The 24,277-nt window shown below is 32.9% G+C and overlaps 1 protein-coding gene across 1 annotated transcript in view; it reads left to right on the top strand.

Moving 5' to 3' along the window:
* The window catches only part of LOC149788584 (scm-like with four MBT domains protein 1), an 88,603-nt gene extending 67,170 nt beyond the window's left edge, over positions 1–21,433 (top strand). The window contains exons 17-18 of the mRNA XM_089974639.1: positions 361–507; positions 9,226–21,433. Coding sequence (XP_089830765.1) covers positions 361–507; positions 9,226–9,366 — 288 coding nt within the window. The 3' untranslated portion in view covers positions 9,367–21,433. The remainder of the gene's footprint in view (positions 1–360; positions 508–9,225) is intronic.
* The last annotated feature ends 2,844 nt before the right edge of the window (positions 21,434–24,277 follow it).

The following is a 24,277-nucleotide window of genomic DNA, read 5'->3' as shown; positions in this document are numbered from 1 at the left end:
TTTCAGGATGACATCAATTCAAAATAAGTGTCCATCTGGTACAGGAGGTTAAGTCTGTTTGGTCCATCTAGAGTCTAGTCTGTTTTAGAAGTCTGTATACATTTATACCAATATGTCTGAGGCTTTTTATTCTTTAAAAGACACCAGGTAGGTGTGATAAATTTGTTGAAAGACTTAAACATCTTACTGTGGGCATCAGCTTTCTTACTGCAAAGTCAGAGGTGTATATGTTGCCACTTACTGTACGTATTCTGTTCTTGGTGATCCACTTTCATCCCTTGTTAGCATAAATATAGTCTTTATTCAGCAAAATTTGTACAATATTTAATTTTTGTGCTCCCTCTATTTTATATGTTCCAGTCCTCCACACCATCTGAAGTGCCCTTGACCCCTAAAGAGGAGCCCTTGCATTTAGACTCCAACCCCTTGTATTGGCCAGTGGAGGAAGTCATACGATTCATCAAGAGAACAGACTGTTCTCAGCTTGCAAGAGTTCTCAAGGAGCAGGTAAACCAGTCCACATAAACTAGATGCACATACAGTCACAGATTTGAATATCCCCTCACTTAAGGCATGTTTTTCTTCAAGCAGCATAGAGGGAGATATGATTTTTTCCACACAAAAAAACACTTACCAGAAGTAGCCTCGTTTTTGAAAAATTTATCAGAAAGTTATTTAGAAATGAGGCATTAGAAAAAAATAGACATGTTCTATAACAAACACTTATTTATCCTGCAAAGTATAAGTCAAATAAATTGGCTTCTTTTTAAAATTCTATTTTCCCCAAGTTTGCTTTTTTGAAAATCTTAATAAAATTTCCCAAAATGGAGGCAGATGGGAGAAGTAAAACTTAGTGCATCTACACAAACTACATATCATGCCTACAGAGTTGTAATAAAATCCTTCAAGCAATTTAGGAGAATCAATAACAAACTGAATTCTCAAAATACCCCTCTTTTTTTTGGCCACACCATGACAGTGGCAGGGGCTTATAGCTACAGTATTATCAAAGTTTGTATTTAGGTCATTAGAGGTATCAACACCATCTACATGTCTAGCTATCAAAGTTTGGTTTTTAGGTCATTTCAGGCATTGACACCATCTACATGTCTAGCTATCAAAGTTTGGATTTTAGATCACTTCAGGTATCAACACCATCTACATGTCTAGCTGTCAAAGTTTGGGTTTTTAGATCACTTCAGGTATCAACACCATCTACATGTCTAGCTATCAAAGTTTGGGTTTTTAGATCACTTCAGGTATCAACACCATCTACATGTCTAGCTATCAAAGTTTGGGTTTTTAGATCACTTAGGTATCAACACCATCTACATGTCTAGCTATCAAAGTTTGGTTTTTAGGTCATTTCAGGCATTGACACCATCTACATGTCTAGCTATCAAAGTTTGGATTTTAGATCAATTCAGGTATCAACACCATCTACATGTCTAGCTATCAAAGTTTGGGTTTTTAGATCACTTAGGTATCAACACCATCTACATGTCTAGCTATCAAAGTTTGGTTTTTAGGTCATTTCAGGCATTGACACCATCTACATGTCTAGCTATCAAAGTTTGGATTTTAGATCAATTCAGGTATCAACACCATCTACATGTCTAGCTATCAAAGTTTGGGTTTTTAGATCACTTAGGTATCAACACCATCTACATGTCTAGCTATCAAAGTTTGGTTTTTAGGTCATTTCAGGCATCATCACCATCTACATGTCTAGCTATCAAAATTTCAGTAACATTCTCCAAGCAGTGTGGGAGAAGAAATGAGGGTTCTAAACACCCCTTTTCTTGGCAGTTGTTTGGGAAATTTCACCAACATTAGGTCAGAATAAAAAAAAGTTAAACATTTTTGCACATGTATATTATTAACATATTTTATTTTACAGAGTTTCAGTAAATTCATCAAAGTGCTGAACTAAATTCCCAGAATAATCCTTTTTTTTTCTTTAAATTTTTTAAAGATGTTTTTAACAAAAATGGTCCAGAGGAATTAAATAGAATCTTGTGCATCTTAACAACCATGTTTCTAATATACACATTTTCAATAAAAATGACCAGAGCTGTGTGGAACGAGATGCATTGGTGAGCTGAAGTCTCAGAATACCACTTTTTGGACAATATTTGAACAAATTAAGAAAGCTGTTTTTTTAAAAAAACATTTAACCTTTTACTATATGATGATGCATTCATGACAGACTCTATTAAGATAACCAGTACTACCAAAACGAAGTCTGTATACACATAAATATCACTTACATGGCTGCAAGAATGAATCTAGAAAATAATTATGAACCAAATCACTAGTTTATTTGCATGATTAAAGCAGCTGTTTAGTTAAATCTGCACTCAACAATTGTATGTAACAACATTTTTGCCAGTTGTAAACATGTTCTGCATCTTGTGGTTGCGATGGGAAGTCGTTTGAAATTTTGAATAGTACACTTCATAGATTTTTTTTGTAGTGTACACTGGAATATGCCATTCTTTTAACTAGTCCTGAGTATTCTTATCAAGGTTACACCAAAAAAGAGGAATATTCAACCAAACTTCAAATATTGGAATGAGGCTAAATGCTACAAATAACTTACTGCTTGGTGTTCACTGCTAAAGTTCATATCTGTCATTACAGCAAAGAGATATGACCAAAAATCACCAGTTTATCAAAAATATGGATTTAAATAGCATTTACTTGGAAATTGCAATGCTAACTGGCACAAAAAATATACAAATGAAGTCCTCAACTATTTGTTTTTAGAAACAAGGAAAAACCATTAATCACATGGCATGGCAAATTCTGATTAACTCCATTAATTGACAGTGCTTGTTTATTGCATTAAAATGTAGGATTTTCTCATAAAGAAATGTGTTTCACTACTTTTAAATCTTTATTTAATGTCACATATCATTTTAAAATTTTAAAATCATTATAGTTATATTTTTTAATTTCACAAGAAACTTGATACACGATAGCATGTCCCTCAATCATGAGTGAATTCTGATGCACTTTGTATTTCAAAAACCATTAAAACCGTTAATTATACTAAATATTGCACATCAATACTGATTGTATGCTTGATTGCCACCCAATCACTCAACCCACCAGGGGTTTACAAAGAATCTTTTTTAATCGGCAGTATATGATTACTGCTCCCAAGAACAAGAAGTGATCAATTAATTTCTTGTTGGTTTTTAAATAACATACTGAAGAACAACAATGATCAAATGGATATAAAAATATAGTGAGGTATATACAACACATCACTCAAGTTTCAGTTTCATGATTTTAACAGAAGATGTGTCTGGTTTTAGATTTACAAAATACAGTACAGTGCATACAGTATAATAAAATACGTAATACAGAATATACTGCTTACAAGTATTTTTAAACAATGCAATTAGGAAAGCTTGAGAATTGAAATAGACACAGGACTTGTTTGTGCAATCAAAAGATATCATTTCGGCAGCAGGAGTAACATAATTTGGTCAGTTAATCTAAATTTTAGTGAAAGGTAAGAGATTAAAGTAATTGTTTTCTATCTGTTAATGTTGGTAGTTATTTTAAAATACAGGTATCTTCATTATGTCATATTTATTAAAGCTTTACTTCAGAGAATTTACATCACTTCTTACCAATGAAAAACTGTTTTCTGTGAAATATAATTTTTGGGGACAAAATTACAGATTTCATTAAATACTTGTTTACAGACATCCAATTAGGATCTTCTTGTCACCTTTTTCAGTGATGGGACAAGTTAATGAAGTTAGTGATACAATTACAAACTGAGTGCATTTAATATGGCAATTACATTAGTAAAATATATTCCACATCTTTTTGGCTTTCAAGATTTCAGTCATATATTCCCACTACCACCGATTGTCCCCAGTTAAGATATTCTTCATCTTAATTAATGTTCATCTTGACTGAAAATTATTTGCTTATGTTTATCCATGTTAATATTTTGTCATAATAAAATGGTCATCAAATCCAACAAAGCAAAATATCTCATATGCCAGATTAATCATATGATAACCATATGTGTTAATTTTCTTCTTAATCCACAAAATGACACAAAGAAATCAATGATGAATTTACCCTCTTTATCGTTTCATTACTTCTGGGTAGTGTGATTCAGACATTGATCTTTGGGATAATTTCATGGTTTGTGACATTATCTAAAATTAATTTTGTATATAGCTGAGTGGTTTATATTTTTCATAATCCTTAAGTTTGACTAAGTACTGAAATAGCATATAAATAAAGGGATGTTCCTGCCATATTTGTCTCTAATACCCTTCCCCTCTGACCTTCTAGCATCCCCTACACAGTATGCCCTTTTTGTTATGTTTGAAAAATTACCCCTTTATCCAAAAATGTTGCTACTTTTGTAGTAGAAGCCTCGATTGCATACCCCACTGAAATTTTGATGTTCATAGAATTTTATATTTATATGACTTCAGTGTGCATTTAAAAAAAAAAATAAGTCAGCTTTATGGAGACTCTTTCCATTGCCCATGTCATATATATAAATATATAAAATAAACACACACATATCAGGTATTTTGAAACTCATATCCACTCTTGCATTGCAAATATTTATTTTAGCAACTGATACAAGTCAGGTTCATTTTTCTTTATTTTGACAACTGTCTGTTTTTGGGGCTTATTTTTATCCCAAAGTCAAAAGTGTACACACTTATTTTTTGATTATGTTCTCCAAAACACATATAAAAACCATGTGCTGCCAAACAAACCACATATTACATTTCCTAATATATTCTTTGCACCTGGTAGAATAATAATAATACCTAATTCAAAGTAAATTCTCATTGCCACAAAGTACCATACTTTTGCCAGGTTAGTTTTTATCCCAATACATACTTTTTATTTCAATCTTTGAATTCATATTGCTTTAAATCTGCCAATTTATATGCTCTGCTAATCACTAGTACTGATGATATAATTTTCAAACTTGGGTTGAACTGCTTTCTGACATCTGGAGTACATATGCATTTACATAGTTTATACAAGTCAGATTGTGTTACAAGACAGCAGTTTGTCAAATATTCCATTCAAAACAGAGATTTAATGGAATGGCATGCTTAAAGTGTGTTGGGTTAAGAAAAAAATAGTTTGTACAGTTTTTATGAATAAGCAATATATTTAAAAGAACACACTTGAATTTTTAGGACTGTTTAATACATTTAAGTTTGTTTATTTGTGTGTAAACTTAAGACATTCATCAAAAATTCTGTTTGCTTCAATGATGCAACATAAATCCATGATTATATACAGTAATTCCCATTTATCTAAAGTATGCCTCAACATGAAAATCTTGTAACACATTTAAAACATGATCTTCTCAGGTTTTCTTGATAAAATTGTTTAGTCTTAGTATAGAAGAGCTTGGTTCCTCATCAGTGGTCATTGTGGTATATTCCTTGTGTCTGGATCAAAATAATGCAGTACCCAAGTACATAATATGTATGTATGTCAATAAATATGCATATAACTTTTACCTTCAAGCTTTTTATGAATTGTCATTCATCGGTTTTCTTTCAAGTGTTTTGAAGTTGAACACAGGCTTTGCTATTAGGGAGATTTGATATAAAATCATCTTGAAGATCATAATATTATTAGTGCATTTTTATTGCTACCGTAGTAACCAAGCTATTTGATATAAATTCATCAAATTTAAAGCTAGACCAAAATACTTTTTTAGATTTAAAAGGTTTAAGACCAGCGTTAGCACATCCTAGAAAAAGCACAGAAAATACAGCCTAAACTTTATTGATTTTAATTGTTCAATCTTAACACTTAAATGAAAGCAAAACAGCTGGTGTGCCATTATTTGGTGGAACTTGGATAATTCAAGCCCAATAATTATAAAATCTCACTTTTCACAATCATAAATTGAAAATATTCAAAGTCTAACTGATTCAGCAAGAAAGTAGAAAGCTTTTTAATAGAAATAAATACTAAAAATATGTAATTTTGTCATGATATTTACAAATTCTAGGCTGGATTTGGTTGCCATGGCAACCAATCACATCTTCCCCTGCATGCTGAAATAAAATATACTCAGTACCCATCCAGTGTCCATAATAAATTTACCACTATAAAGAAAATTAATATTGCACAAGAAGTAAACTCAAAAGGGATGCTAAATTACTGAATTAATGGATAAATCCTTTGCAGATCAGGAAGTTAAATCTCCATTTTGATGTGCAGTAAAGGGTTAATAAAATCGTAGCTGAACAACATGCATTGCTTCAAAAAATCTCATCCAGTCACATTAATAAACACTCCTAATCTAAAAACATTTAAGGAATGAGATATGTTTATAGCTTTGGATTCACGTTATCAGCAATAATTCATGTTTAATTACTCCAGATAATTCAGGCTAATTTTATGTAGTAAGGATATTGCAATACTGAGCTGTACATTCTGACACCTTGACATGTGAATGACAACAAAATGACAGTCATGGCTAATGAAATACCTGTATGTAATGATTCTTTGTGAATCAGTTGAGTGAATACTATTTTGTCAGTCTCCATCAGCAGGACATCAGAAGTAATGCCACATGTCTGGTTAATAAAACCCAGGTTTTATTTAAAATACAAATAAACCAACATCATTCTGTGAATCATTGATGCAAATGAATAGCATCTATCACAATTAGATAATGTGCAGTCTTTCCTAAATGGCTTATATACAAGCATGTAAGATAATAATTTATGTTAAAAGCGTTATATTGCACAGACTTAGGATTAGCCTGTCCTTGTCAGCCTTAATTGTATCAGCACACATCGAGTTTGTTGTAGCATTACATGTCTTTGGGACATTTTATAAACAGTAAGCAAACTGCAGTATTTGTTAACCATAAATAATCTGGTTTTTAAAAAAAATAGTGTAAATATGAAATCAATGATTAAAATTTGTTTTAATTTTTAGAGTATAGAGGTTTTGGCTTATGAAAAAAACAACTGATATCAAAGAAGTAAATATTTGGGACTCAGTTTTTAGGGGTTTTCACTGTGTGTGTATGTGTGTGTGTGTGTGTGTGTGTGTTTTTGTGTAACTCATTTTTGCTCGTGTGGACAAAATGTACAAGGAGTACAGTGAAGTTTGTCTTTTAGCTTCCACTGAAGCCAAATACTGCATAAATTCTGCAGATTTGATAAAGATACAATATATGATGTCAGTGCATGTATTATTCACACTGAAATAAAAGCAGGGTAAGATGTCAGTAACAGGAGTTACAAGTCTTTTTAGTTTTGCTGATCATTACCTGGTTTCTGTTTACTTACCATGTTCTGTTGCTAGTATTCCTCAAAGGGAGTATTGAATGAACACCACGCATTAGCTAAATACTTTTAGAAACCATACTCAAATGTTTGACTGTCAGTCAGTTACTGAAATCAGTCTAGACAAGTATTCAATAAACCCCATGGATTAGCTAAATACTTTTAGATACCCTACTCAAATGTGTGACTGTTAGTCAGTTACCAAAATCACTCTAGACAAGTATTGAACAAACTCCATGTATTAGCTAAATACTTTTACATACCCTACCCTAATGTCAGTCAGTAACAGTATTACTGTTGAGAAAGCTGTTTTAATACGTTATTTCCCCGAGTTAATCAGCTCAGGTTACTAGGAACATCATACATGCAGGTACATACCAGTGGCAGAGCAATATTCACCAACATAATATAGCTTTAACAATTTTTCAGTCATATCACTACAATGTCTGTAGTGTGGCAGTTTATAGTGATGTCTAGCACTGGGGCATCATGCTGCAGACATGTAGCATGATGTCCCACCCAATCATATTATCCTGACACCAGGCCAACCAGTCCTAACACTAACCTCTTAATGCTGAGCACCAAGTGAGGCAGCTTTAAGTCTTTGGTATGACTCTGCAGGGGATCAAACCCATGACCTCCCGCATCCGAGGCAGACACTCTAACCACTAGGCCACTGGAGTGGTGACTGGATTTGGCAATATAAGGGTCACTTGACTTCATATGGAACTCCTAGTTGGAGATCTGTTGTCAAAAGGACTACACCATGACCCATATGAAATATGGATTTAGAGAGGCTACCATTCTATTATGATTAACTTGTTGTATCATCCTTCATAAGGTAATTTTGTCATCTCTTTAGAATGAAAAATATCCATTTAATACTTTTATCTTGTTTTAATACTCATTGTGCAAACTAGAGGTTAATAGCCATGATGATGAGGCTGTTATTGCATGTGTATTGTCAGAAAGAGATAATGATGTGCTGTGATTTGTTGCAGAATAAGTGATGAACTGAATAAATGACCCTGTCCATGATAGCGGATTACTACATTCAGTAAGGATTCATAAAGATTATATAACAGATAGATATATATATATATATATATATATATATATATATATATATATATATATATATATATATATATATATATATATATATATATAAATGTTATCTTGATTGCTAGATCATTTTGACTTGGTAGTGAGCTTGTTGTCCAGATGTGATCACAGAGAAACATAATTTCTCCCACCCCCACCCCCAAACTTGTTTTCTACTGGGCTGTCTAGTATCATCCATTTCATTGACCATGTTAAGTCATTTTGAATTGTCAGGAGCATCACAACATAGTGTGCAGGTGCCTATATTATACACTGCATATTCTGACAGTTTGTTCAACATATCATATTATACTGTAATCTTTTGACAGCTTGTTCAACAAGTGTACATATTATATTATACTGTAATCTTTTGACAGCTTGTTCAACAAGTGTACATATCATATTATACTGTAATCTTTTGACAACTTGTTCAACAAAGTTTACATTTGTCCATATTATACTGTAATCTTCAGACATCTTGTTCAACAAGTGTACATGTGTCCATATTATACTGTACATCTTCTGACAGCTTGTTCAACAAAGTGTACAGGTGTCCATATTATACTGTACATCTTCTAACAGCTTGTAAAACAGTGTATTTTGTCCATATTATACTGTACATCTTCTGACAGCTTGTTCAACATAGTGTACATATCATATTATACTGTAATCTTCTGATATCTTGTTCAGCATAGTGTAAATGTGTCCATATTATACTGTACATCTTCTAACAACTACAGTGCAAGTTTATAGAACATGTTGTACACCAAATGTAAAACAATTTTAATTTTATTTTCAGGAGATAGATGGTCAGGCCTTGCTCCTTCTTACTCTTCCAGCAGTACAGGAATACTTAGAGCTGAAGCTTGGACCAGCAGTCAAGCTCTGTCACCAAATAGAGAGGCTCAAGATTGCTTTCTTTGAGAACTATGCTCAATAATAGCATTTGTTGTAATTTATCTTGTTGACTGTTGATCATTGTTATGCTTTGTATATAGTCAACCCACAGATGACATGTCAGCTGTTTGAGCAGGAGCATTGTGATGTTTTTATTTTATTTTTATACAGTTGACACAGCAGCAATTATTATGTTTCAAAAGCAAAAATCAGAGCTTTAAAGAAAGGATAGTGTTTATATTTTTCTGAAGAATGTTTGCAGTACAGTAGTTGTTTTTATGCCTGACCACAAGAATGTTAGCACATGCTATGTTACCTTTGTCTATCCATCCATCTCTCTCGAAAAAATTATTCACAAGTTAACACACAAACAAATACATTATCAAATACATTCAAAAAAATAGAAGGATTTAACTGCAGATATAAATTTTTGTTTTATCTCTTTAACATATTTTTTTAATGCCTTTAAGCCAGATCCAGAGGTTAATATCACTTCTTCTTAGAGAATCCCTTAGGCTGTTCTCTACAGATGTGGCATGTAGTTAATTTTATATTGGTGTTATACTTTGTCATCAAATGTAATTAGGTACAGAAGTAGAGAGAGGTTTATACACTGAGTTATATATTATATAAGACATTTTTTTACATACCGTCATAAATATGCTAATATAAAAGACATAAAAACAAGCAAGTGATAAATTTGTTAAGTAATATTGCAATAAATTGCAGAACTTGTATGTTGAACTTACATTTATCTCAATAGTTTATTAATATGCAGGTTTTAAATAATGCATAATTTATTTTTTGATTTAAGTGCATCAGCAGGTCAATATGAGTAGGAAGAGAGTTCTGTATGTTAGCCAATGAATACTGTAGACTTCCTTTGAAATTTTCAGTGTAAGGTTTTCATAATGTTTAATTGTTGTTAAAACTTATCTACTCTGAAATATTTTCCTTTGATACATTTAAAAACCAGAACTACTTTCAGAAAATTTATTCTTTCATCTGTTCTTAACCATTTAACATCTGTGAATAAATCTGATAATGATGATGCATCAAAGGGGACATGTCTGATGATGATGATGATGATGCATCAAAAGGGACATGTCTGATGATGATGATGCATCAAAGGGGACATGTCTGATGATGATGCATCAAAAGGGACATGTCTGATGATGATGATGCATCAAAAGGGACATTGATGATGATGATGCATCAAAGGGGACATTGATGATGATGATGCATCAAAGGGGACATGTCTGATGATGATGATGATGATGCATCAAAGGGGACATGTCTGATGATGATGATGCATCAAAGTGGACATGTCTGATGATGATGATGATGATGATGATGCATCAGAGGGGACATGTCTGATGATGATGATGCATCAGAGGGGACATCAAGAATCAGATGAGCTGCATACTTTTGAAGCTCATGAATTCTGTCTAGTTGGGAACTAGTCAGATTAACCCATATGGTTGAACAATAGTCAATCAGTGGAAGTATATAAACATTATAGTTAGATTTTCATGAGCTTATGGCATTATTTCAATTTGGTTGTTTGTATTAGCGTGTAGCAATCACTTTTCCATCAGCAATGGCATGAGCAGCATTAAAAGTTTTGTGTAAAGTTTTTGAAAGTCAGAAGGCTTCTTCGTCAGTTCCTGCAATCAAGTGAAACTCTTTGAAAATATAACTACACGTTTAAAGTTTATGCTGTGATATGCTTTGATGTCCTGTTTTGTCTATCTCGCCTGCAAAAACATCATGGTGAAGATGGTTAAAATTTTGGATTGATGTTTTTGAAAGTCTTCTACAACAGTGGCTGCATTCAACTGAAACTTAAGAATATTATAGTGATCTTGCTTTCAAAGAAACTTCATTTCATCATTGTGAACAATATTAATGTTTTGTGTTAAAGATTTTGAAAGTCACATGTTTGTTGCTACATTCAGCAGAAACTTTGTATAATTTTATGGTAGATCTAAAGATTGCATGCAGACAAGTTTCTTTCTTGCCTTTGTTAGCAGAAAACATCTTTCATTATTGTAAATAATGTTAAAGTTCAGTGTTACTACATTTTACAGTTGCGTACATTCTACATATGTTGCTGCATTTAACTGAAACTTGGATATAATATTACAATAGGTCTAAAATTTATATGCTGGGATTTATTATGCCATTAGGGAATAAGAAATGCCACAGATAATTATCCAAAATGAAAACATCAATCACATATTTTGCAACTCTTCGCTAGAGGCTACATCAGGAATATATGAGAAGAAACTTGGAGGAAGTATTTCGACATCAAAGGAGGCAGTTTGCTGTGGTTCTAGAAGTAGAGGAAACTGGAGAAATTGCACCAAACTTATTATGATCACATATGATAGTAGTAAGGATCAAACCCAAGAGCAGAGAACTGCGAACCAACACTTGTAATATTCAGGTCCTATGCTTTATTTTTTTTAGGATCAGAATTTGGGTTTTCTGTCTTGTCTGTCTCACATGCTGAAGCAGAAAGCATGTTTCCTAGTTGTAAATAATGTTAAAGTTTGGCATTAATTTCTTGGAAAGTCTCATATCTTCAACATCAGTGGCTATAATGTACTGAAACTTGAAGATAATGGATCTCAGATTTATACCCTGATATGTTAGGACTTCCTGTTTGCCTCTCAGATAATGAGACTCGGATTTATACCCTGATATGTTAGGACTTCCTGTTTGCCTCTCAGATAATGAGTCTCAGATTTATACCCTGATATGTTAGGACTTCCTGTTTGCTTCTCACTGCCTAAGCATAACATTAAAAAGAGGTAAACATTTTGTGTGAAAGATTTTGAAAGTCAGATACACTGGTTATATGGACAAGGCTATGAATGCAGGTAAGACACTGTCTACATTGGAATGGTTATACAGATAAGGATGTGGATACAGGTAAGACACTGTCTACATTGGAATGGTTATACAGATAAGGATGTGGATACAGGTAAGACACTGTCTACATTGGAGTTGTTACACAGACAAGGATATGGATGCAGGTAAGACACTGTCCACATTGGAGTGGTTACACAGACAAGGGTATGGATGTTGGTAAGACTGGGTACAGTGGAGTGGTTATATGGACAAGGCTATGGATGTAGGTAAGACTGGATGCAGTGCAGTGGTTATATAGAAAAGGATATGGATGCAAGTTATACTGGGTCCAGTGCTGTGGTTATATGGACAAGGATATTATGTAGGTAAGACTGGGTACAGTGGAGTGGTTATATCGACAAGGATATTGATGTTGGTAAGACTGGGTACAGTGGAGTGGTTATATGGACAAGGATATGGATATAGATAAGAATGGGTACAATGGAATGGTTATATGGACAAGGATAAGGATGTAGATAAGAATGGGTACAGTGGAATGGTTATATGGACAAGGATATGGATGTTGGAAAGACTGGGTACAGTGGAGTGGTTATATGGACAAGGATATGGATGTAGGAAAGACTGGGTACAGTGGAGTGGTTATATGGATGTGGATGTAGATAAGAATGGGTACAGTGCATTGATTATGTGGACAAGGATATGGATGTAGATAAGAATGGGTACAGTGGAGTGGTTATATGGACAAGTATATGGATGCAGGTTAGATACTGAGTTCATTGGAGCATTTCTTTAATAAATTTAACTTTATTTTGTTGTTTAACTTCTGGATTATTTTGTAAAACCTTGTTCGATGATTGTGCAGACAAACAATAGATGCAAATTGGTAGGCATGATTAAATTCATCTGTTGATGACCTTGTTAGATTTTACTAAAAAAAAGCTTTTCAATTTGTTACAGGTTTTTGACTTTCGTACGTTTAGACTTTTGATAAAATTTTAGCATGACCACACAAAAATCATTTGTAATAGGAAATACAATTTGATAGGCATGTTTGAATGTGATGTGATGACTTGATTAGAAGCATTTTCATATGTATTTTTTTAATAAACTATTTGGACTTTGATTTATTTGGCTGCAGTGAACTGTTGGGGCATGTGTTTTAATAACACAAATTGTTATTTGTTTATTATATTAGCTATGTTTATAGGGGAAGGAACGTATTGGATATTGAAAATAAATTATGTACAGTCATTTGCCTTCGTTCATGTAGAGCATGGAATTACTCAGATTTATTTACATGTAAGTTTGAATCAAATCACGATTATGATATTATTATTCAAGAAAAATTATTGCATGCTGGCAAAATTGGGGAATGATTAAAATTTTCTGCATAAACTTCCATTTATTATCTTCTTGTTTTGTTTATATTTTTTTGTTTTTCACTAACAGATTTATTCAAGTGCAGTTTTTTGTTTATATTAACTTTTTTACCAACAATTTTAGTTTAGTTTGTCAGACTAAAATGAGAAGGCAGTTTCCAAAATTCAACCCATCCTTTGTAATATGCCGTTAACAAAGTAAATACATTGAAGCTATATGAATCTTTAATGAAAAAACATTTATTCAAATATTTTTGCTTTGATATTACTATTTCTGGGAAATTACTCTTTAAATTCAGAATTATTTTCCAGTACCTTTTGTGATCGTGTTTAGGCAAACTAAAGTGGTATAAGTTTAGAATTTTGTATGTAGGTCAAAACCTAAATTGCTTTTAATGAATTAAGGATAAAGCAGACAATTTAATCTTATTGTAACTTGTAGTTTTCTTAATTTCTGAATATTTTTAATGACTAATATATTTAGAGGCCTTATAGATTTAGTTTGTAGATATATGATCAAGGCAATAATTGGCATGGGCAATGTTTTTCAAAATATGGTAAATTCTTATAGACAGATTTCACAAATTTATCATCATGTCTTAGCAGAATAACTTTGGATGGCCATTGTTTATTATTGTGAGCATTCCATTATGCAATGTTCTGCACATCAGTAGGTGGCAAGGAGATTTAATGGACAAGAGTTATTGCCCTTTGTCCACATAATTCAGAAAAGATGCATTTATTTATTTGGGGGCTGGATTAGACAGGTAGTAGGGCTTATATTCCTAACAGTAATATGATAGGTTAAGTATTCAAGAAGAAACATAATTTACTGAAAAATTTGGGACAAGTGAGTTGCATTAGAACAGAACATAGAATGATAAATGCCTGATACTCCAGTGGGTTAAAACCATTTGAAATATTATGTTCAGAGTAAAGACAGAGTTTTTATTGCCTAGCCCCTTAAATAAATCTATACTAAGAGATTGCAGTTCAACTTTGGGCCAATATTTCTTAATGGCTTTCATGTTTAAAAAATGTGGCTTTGAGTTTTGATCTTATTTCACAATATTTTAACTGAAAATTTACATGGATTTTAGCATAAAATGGCATATTCATCCTTCAACCATCGGCAGATATCTCATTAATAAAACAAATCCCCAACATTATTTACTGTATTACTGATACAAAATGGCTATTGCAGAGAAATGTTACTCAGTAATTGCCTACCGACTGAAATAGTTGTCTTAGTTCAAAAATAACATTGGGACAGCTGATGATTGTAAGCTTATTTCAAGAGATTTTATTGCTTAAGGAAATATTGTTTTGCAAAGATAATTAATTTTAGTGTTTATTGTGAATTGATCCAACAACATTTTAATTATTTCAAAGGCAAGTAAAGATTTTTCAACATTTAAAACAATTTGGACCTGGAAACTGATTGATGTGTTGTTTTTACAATCTGCCATTTTTCAAAACAGTTGAAATTAAGACAGGCTCGTGTAAATATTGACAGCAAGAATATTAGTCGTTATCTGAATTTGTCATTTTGTAGTTTGGCTCCACTCTACTTTCAAATATAAACTTGAATTTTTAAAAATAGGAATCAAATTTTCTATTACATTACATGGGTATCCACATCTGTATTTTAATGTCATTTCAATACTTGGTATCCACATTGTGTCCTTCAATAGGATTCTGAAGTTATTATTGCATTCTGTTAACAGGCATTTCTCTTCGTAATACTTGAAAGCAGGTGTCTGGTACAGTTGTTTCAGTCATCTATGGTCAGACATGGTTTTGTACAGTATTTGTGCATGCATCTAGTCAAAATTGTAACTAATGGGGCCAACCTTGTTGGAGCAATATTTGTACAAGAAAACAGATCTTCATATATAATTTACAACAGTAGATCTGTTGATTCAATAATAAACTGAAAGCTTATTAAAACTGTCTTGCCTATTACAAAGAAATTCTGCCACTCAGTATTTGATTTGAGCTGAATAGTAAATGTCTTCATTTGAAGCTGTGGAAAGATTATGTTTTTGACATTCTAATGAAAAGTGCCAGCTGAATAGTAAATGTCTTCATTTGAAGTTGTGGAAAGATTATGTTTTTGACATTCTAATGAAAAGTGCCAGCTGAATAGTAAATGTCTTCATTTGAAGTTGTGGAAAGATTATGTTTTTGACATTCTAATGAAAAGTGCCAGCTGAATAGTAAATGTCTTCATTTGAAGTTGTGGAAAGATTATGTTTTTGACATTCTAATGAAAAGTGCCAGCTGATTTTTATATGCCTGCACATATAGCACCTAATATTGGAAAGGAAAAAAAAGCATGTATATATGTGTATTTAACAGCACCTCTGTACAAATATATGGCTATATGGTTCAAATTGGAAACAATGAGGCATACAACTCATTTTCAATCAAAAAGGTTCAATTACATATTGTAAGTATTTTGAAGCCAGCATAGTATACTTTAAACTTGAAAACTTGTACAAATTGATCAGAAGAAAGATTTTATAATAAAAAGATGTGCATTCATTCTTGAGATTGTCAATTTTTGTAACCATTATGTGTGGTTTTGTTATCTGCTTATGGCCATCATGACATTTAAAACATGAATAATGTCAAAGGCTTTCCACAATATCTTAAATCGCAGATGTGGATGACTTTGACTTACAGGACTGTAAAATATAAATACAGAAGTTTGGGTTGGATTGAGCATGTTGCATTCAGTGGAAAATTTTATTGTGAAACATTTATAAAACTATAAATTACTTGTTTCCAGAAGATTTCCCTTAATTTCAAAAAGGTTTCAATACTGTTAAAAAATTATACCAATTGAAATAGCAATAAGAACATTCCATAGAAAGGAGAATGTGGCTTTCACACAGGCATATTGAATAACAGTGATATAAATGTACCATTTAAAAATGATATAACAAGTATGTTGCCAGTTTTCAAAGTAGTAGATTTAAATCAAACATCCTTTTTCAAATATCAGACTTCAAATTTTGAAAGTCTATTTGATGTTCAGTTTATAATAAAAATCGGTATTCAAGAGGGTGGAATTAATGATTGTCTAGTAATGTGTCTCATCTTTGTCAGTCCATTAAAAGGGTGGAGTTAATGATTGTCTAGTAATGTGTCACATCTTTGACAACCCTTTAAAAAATAAGAGTGGCCATTGTAATGTTGTGATCTTTTCCTTTCATTTTAATGGATTTACTTAGTGGCAGTTACTGTTATTTTATTGGAGCATATGGTAGATTTGGCTGGCTCTTGGATACAATGTTTTTAAAAATTTCATTTTACTAACTTGATTTCTTGTAGAAGCTCTGATAGCTCAGTTGTTCAAGCATCCTTGGTCAGCTGCCTTAATATGTCTTTGGGAAAGGCATCTGCCCCATTTCTTTCACACTGACCAATAAATGCTGAATGTTCCAACCAAGAATCCTACTATCTTATTTATCACATATGCCAGGGGTCAAGCTAGACTTGAATTTTAGTGGGAAGTGACTTCTGCTTTTGGACAGAACAGGCAGAAGTGAGAGCTGAACAGGGAGAAGTGAAAGATATATATATATATATATATATATATATATATATATATATATATATATATATATATATATATATATATATTGTGTGTACATGTATGTGCTTTTATGCTCTTATTTGAATTGTGCTCTCAGTTTTTCAGTATGCATATCAGGATTTAATACTGCTTTTAAGCAATGTTTCATTTTATTTTGAAGAAGAAACTTTCTGAGTTGTGTGTATATTATAAACACATTTTGTATGCATATAAAAATTAACATATTCATATGCATTTGTTTTGGACGTATGACTTAAGAGTACTGTAGAAGCTATGTATTGTAATGAATTTTTTAACTGATGGTGGCAACTAGATTACAGTATTGTTGCAAGTTAGGAAAAATGCTTAATGAACTATCCTTAAACAAGAATTTTTTTTTTTTTCACTTTATAAAAGTTTGCTATAAAATGGCAGTTGAAAAACATTTATAAACTTGTTTGAAACAACCCCTATAAGATGTACATGAGAACAAATGCACACATCTTTATACCATGTTGTTTATCTCAGTTACTTTGTTACTGATAAAACATTACCATAACTATTCATAATTAACATCCTGAAGCATTAAAGTCTGTATATGAATGAACTAAAACCTTTCCAACCTAATTGAAACATCTGACATGAGTGCATCAATTTTTAGAAAGAAGAGCTTTCTTAATGAAACCACTCACAGTTTATATTCATTACAACTGTCCATTGAAAGGATTGATTGCAATTTGTGGTTTTATTATTTGTCTGTGTACGCATAGCAACGTCAGGCATTGGTTAAATAGTATTTGCTTTGCTGCTTTTTGTCCCTATAATTTCACAAAAACAGCTTTGACTTTACAGCGCTACTCAAATTCCACAACATAGTTCTGTCCCATATGTTTGGCACCTTAGTTGCATTTGTATGCCAAATCTTCAATAACATGATATTTAGACTCTGCTAAGACTTGAATATTTTCCATAACATATTTACCCGAATATTTACAAAAACAGACATTCGAACAGAGTTGTACTTCACAAACACAGTGATGTCCGCCATTATTTCCCCCAAAAGGAAACTGATTTTATGAAGAAAATTATGCACACACAGCTGTTGAAATCTTCAGGTCACTGATTCTAATCTTGAAACACATATTGCTATTTACACACTGTTGTTTAAGTTTTGAAACACAAATTTGTATGTTTTTATCATCAAATGATAACTTGTGGAAACTGGCCAATGATATATAACATATCTGTGATAACATAGGAACAGTTAATGGTCAGTCAGTTAAAATCAACACCAGCTTTTTTATGTCTTGATGCTTACATTTGGCCTTGAGCTACAACACAAAACTGGTAATAACTGGCTAAGGCATGGGAGCATCTCAGAAGCTATGATCATTCTATGTACATCTTAAAAAAATCACAGGGTTAAGTCGTTTTCGTTTTCCTGACAGTAAAAGATGAAGTTTTAATTTCTTGGGCAACTGAGTCGTTTACATTGCCTGGTAGCATGGCCCCTGATATCCAACTTTATATGTTTAATTTAAGAATCAACTTTTCCCCATTTTCCTTGTGATATGGAGGATATGAGAAAATATTTCATGAGTGGGGGAGAAACATTGTTTTGTCACAAGTAGCTTCACCACCTTTGTCAATACAGAATGTTTCCACATTATGAGTGAAATATTTCCTTTCACTTAAAGCAAACATAGTGTTTCTTATTACTATTATTATTATTCATTATTCAAGGCAAAAGTTTATTTATGCAGGAATCATTTTCATCCTGTGCCAGTGCTATTAAAGACTATTACTATGTTGATGAAAAGCAGCTTTGAAATTTTATAGTACTTTAGGAGAGGGATTGTTTTTTTTTTCTTCAAAAAATTTAGCACCTATACATAATGCTTCAGATTTTGTATTTTGTCAAATTAATGTCAGTTTTAATACAAAAATAAAGACTTTTTTTTCCAACAGATATAAAAAATTTAAACACAGACTATTTTGTTGATTGTGAGTTGACCTCTAAAGATTTATTTTTTTCTGCATTTAGACAGGAATTATGCGACCACGCTTGCTTACATTTTCAATTGGGTCTACAGTATTATATTTAATGAAGATTTTTTTCTTAAAACCTTGTGCTGTTTTTTCTTAAAACCTTGTGCTGTTTGACAGACATAGGATGGGAGGAAGGGAGAAGAAGTTAAATTAAATAGGCCTCAATATGGAAATGCAAGTTGTAATAACATAACGGCAGTGTGGGAAGAAAGTGTTAACAAAAGTGATATCACCACTTTGGTAATAAAAGTAGTACGTACTGCCAGTGTGGAGATATGTGTCTTCTCCAACTGATATATTTCAGTTTCTTGTTATAATTGCATAGTAAATGGATTGTTAGTAACCAGGTTGATTTTAGAAGGAAAAATGCAAATAATCAATTTATGTTACAAAAACGTAGTCTTTGTTGTCTTCATGTTCATTATATTGTACTGTTTTTGATAAAGTCTACACAGAATGAAACCCCGAGTGTGGCCCTCATCACTATCTTGAAGTCTGAATTTCCATGTCATGATTGATATATTATTTGAAAGTTGAATCACTGTTAGAAAATAACTTGTGATATAGCTGAGTCTACTGGAAATAAAAATGTACTCATTTCTTTATATAAAATAAACAGTTTGAACTATGAAGTATGTACAGTAATAAATATTATTGTATTTTGTTAGATATTTCATTATGTATCACATGCTGACCTTTACGTGGCAGCTGATGAAAGACGGTATGAAGTTAATAGGAACAGTGCCTATCCTGTGATATATTATGAACCCTTCCAGAATTAATTGAAAATTAACCAGTCTTGCAGCAGTCTTGTATATTGGAAAATACATGACGTGTTTGTGCTTATCTTGTATATTGGAAAATACATGATGTGTTTGCGCTTATCTGGTATATTGGAAAATAGATGATGTGTTTGCGCTTATCTTGTTAGAAATGTAAATGCCATGTTCATAACATTTTGTTTGTTCTTGGTGTTCGACAATACATTTTTTTTTCTTCTATTCTCATTGGTGAATGACAGTATCAGAGAAGGTTGAGATAGATTTTTGATAAATATTTTAGTGGGTTTTCTTTTATTTTTTTAATGTATATATTCCCTTGCACAATACATAAAGTTCCAAAATGTAAATGTATATTTATTAATTTGACAAATTCAGAAGAGTCCAGTAATAATCATGTATTTTGCCCATCATCGTTTTTTTTTCTCAAGATAACATCAATTTTAATGAAAGTTTGTTTGCAGCTTTATTGTTAAAGCCTCAAAAGAATTTGATTTCCAGAGTTATTTTTGTTGACTTTGGTTTCCACAGCATAACTTTGCTACTGTTTCTTGAACTTTACAGAAGTTATGTCCCCAGATCAGTTGTTTATTTTCTGCTGGATTTGTTATGTAGCTCAATACAGATTTTGTGTTCCAACCTCTCACATCATTCACAAGAGTTATTCATTGAACTTTACTAAACTTAACTTAGCACAAGCATAATAATCCAAAGTTTGTGCACATCTCTTGTCCATTGCACACTTATGGAGATTTGTTTGATTTAGTGGGACACTTCTGGGTGAGAGAATGCCCCCTGGGCTCATTATGGTGTTAGTGGGACACTTCTGGGTGGGAGACACTTCTGGGTGGGAGAATGTCTCCTGGGCTCATTAATGTGTAACCAAACTTTATCACACAGCTTTATATTGACAAGTCCTTGAATAAGTTTAATTTCAAGCATTCCATGTGCTCCTTCACTAGACTGATGGCCTTTTGTTGTTTGATCCCCACTATGTCTGCAGCATGACTTTATTATGGAAGCTTGGGTTTTATCCAGATTTATTGTAAACATTAATGAAACCTTGATTTAATTAGAATTACTGCAGTCCATGTCATCCATTAGAGGAAACATCACCCTTGATCCCTTACATTGGTTTCCCAATACAAGTTAGTTCCCCTTCTTGAGGCCCAAATGAGCTCCCTCTCTTGTAGATTACAATGATATGATTTGTTTAAACATGTTAAACATTGTTTGATTGTATGATATCATAAATCCAGGAAGAATTATTCCTCATGATTGCACAGTTCTTTAGCTGCATGAAACTTGTAAATCTTGCTGAATGAAATGATGTTAATGACAGTAATGACGTTGAATTAGTAGGTGTGAGTGGTAAATTAGAGTAAATGTTTGCTGTTGTTGTGCTGGTTTTGACAATTGGACATAAAATGTCTTTTGGTACAATCGCTTTCTGTTTTCAGTACCCCTGACTCCCCATTTTCATGAAAATAACTTAAGTCTTCCAGAATAATTTACAAACAATTTCATGTTTGACTAGAGACCTACTTTTGTTGATCTTGTTTATTTATTGACGACAAAAGTCAGAACAAAAAGTAATCAAGGTTAATCTAGAGTGTGGTGGGTCCTTGGGAAAGTAACTTAGACCTCATTTCCTTGGCATGATAACACCAATAATATGTTAAAAGTGCCTTGAAGACACTTAAAATAATTTTATAAAAAAAAAATTAAATCTAATCTGTCTAAAAAGTTGGTGAAAAGCCAAAGCTTTTAGCATTTGTCTAGGTAATGTGAAAATATTTCTTGGTTAGGAAGAACTATGCATGATATTGATCCGAAAACTTTTAATTCATAATGATTGTATTAACGCATTTTCTGACAAAATTAAACCTGAACATCAACGGATATTTGGTGATCTACAAAATTTATTTTACAGTACCTCACAGTATTATAATATTGATCTGAAGCAACAGATTATTGAAACAATACAGTATCTAAATCAGCTTGCATCAGATCTTGATTATATCAATAAAATTATCGTTGCAAATGTGATTTTCCCCAATAAAAAGATGTGGTGATACTTTAGTTAATATGAGAGAAGAACTTCAAAAAATAACACTTAGGAAATTATTTCTCAATCATTATAAAATAACCGAAGTGGAATTACCCAAATTTGTGGTACGAGGGTTTAATACAGACGAACTAGAAAAATCTGTCAACGATCTTGTCAATGAAAACTTACCTAAAATTATCGAGTCATGGAGGTAAAAAAACACAAAAACAACCCCCTCTAGCAATTCTCAAACTTAATAATGATCAGTACGGTGGCGGAGGTCATATTTCACCAGGAATTGTAAATATAACTTCAACGATCGCAGTTAATCTTGTATGTGATGCAACTGACGGCAGCTATCAGATCGATCTTGAAAACTCGAATCAGGCTCAGCAAGGATATCTTCTGTATACATTGATGGCTCGAGTACCTCCTGGATATTTGATTGTACAAGAACCTATTAATCCAGTCTATTTGCGATGTTATAATCCGCTATTATCAAGGATACAGTTCAGACTTACTGACCAATCTGGACACTTGCTTGATTTGAGACAGGAAAATCTGAATATAAATTTGTGAGATCATAGATTTTCACGTTATTTATTGATTTTCAATCCTGGTTCATAATCAGGGTGTGGCGTTCTACGAATGCTCAGTTATGAGTTGGGGGTGGGGTGCTCCCAATATTTATTTGAATTACTATGGAATTCCCACCCTGGCTCGTTTTTATAGGAGGTGAAATTAGTGATAGAGAGAGGCAAAGCTCCCAGCCCCCCCCCCCGTCAGCAATACCGACAATTAAATTATTAACAACACAAAGGTGAAATTCAAAAGAATAACAATTTAATACAATTTAAACTATATTAATTTCTCAACCAATCTTCTTCCTCTCGACCATGTGACAACCTATTTCATCACATGATTATAGTGTGAGATGGCTTTCCCCTGTACTTGGTTTCTACTCATCTGTGCTCTACTCTGCTAATTCCTTTCCTCCTTCCGGCTTTCTCCGTACTGCGATTCTTCCTATCCTCTTCCCCTTTTGTCTCCTTTTCTCCTCCCCCTTCTCTCTCTCTCTCTCTCTCTCTCTCTCTCTCTCTCTCTCTTTCTCTAGCAACTAGGCTTGTTCTCTGCCTACTGCCTTGTTCTATCCTGTCTCTCTGAAACTCGGGACTTAACTATCCGGTAGTTCTGTCCCCAAAAGCTTCCTGTGAAAACACAAGGACGTTAGCATGATTCATTAGCCATGTCACTCATACTAAATCAACAATCAATCATCAGATAGAGGCTATCTACATCTTCGGCCACGCATTTGTGCACATTGAAAACCACACACGTTCTTATAGAAAATAACGTTGCAATAAAGAGCGGTATCCTACTTATCATACAGACATCACTAAATTGCGTCACATCAATATATTCTTAATCTCATTATTCTGAACAATATCACAACAATCAGACGCATTTCTGTACATTACACTCCCACAAGTGTACACAAATATTCAAATATCCATATTATTTAAATTTACACACTGCAACCATTTCCAAAGTTACAATTTAATTCAACAATTGCAAAATCTAGAACATAACATAAATACATTAGTTTGCCACGAAGTAACCAAATAGCGAATTACAATATTAATTCTGACTACGAGCTAGTAATCTACATAATCATAGCTCATTTCTCAAGCACGCATGTAAATTAAACAATACAAAGGTAATTCTACGTACTAACAATTCTGGTAAGTAAATATACATACTGCACATAATTACAATTACAATGCCGTAACATTCTGCAACAATCGAGCAAATAACTCACTGACCCTTACGAAGCTTCCTGTCCTTGAATGTACCAAGGTTTTTTTTCCCCGCCAATTCACGAGTGGCTTCCTCGGAGTTATTGCTACAACTTCTCAGCACGATGCTTCACAATGACTAATTCGTTCCCAGCCCAAATGACTGTTAAATTCTGGTTCGAATTGATGGCCCCACCCTTCCTCAGTTCCGAATGGATATCAATTCTACCCCAGTCGGTTGAGCTTAACAGACGAGCCTCAGGCCATCTGTCAATGCGGGGAGATTTAAAACAGCATCGAGGGTCCTTTGTTCTTAGAACAAAGCTTCCAACGTCTACATGTTTTGACACCTAACGATGTGGGCTCTTGTACAAAGACGAATCACTACGATAGACGCAGGGTCTACATCCACATGGCGCTAACCCATTCCTTTGTTTCTGA

This window comes from Sinohyriopsis cumingii, chromosome 11 (assembly GCF_028554795.1).
Source record: "Sinohyriopsis cumingii isolate HCF-2022 chromosome 11, ASM2855479v2, whole genome shotgun sequence".
NCBI lineage: Eukaryota > Metazoa > Mollusca > Bivalvia > Unionida > Unionidae > Sinohyriopsis > Sinohyriopsis cumingii.
This window is presented reverse-complemented; position numbering and strand designations above follow the sequence as displayed.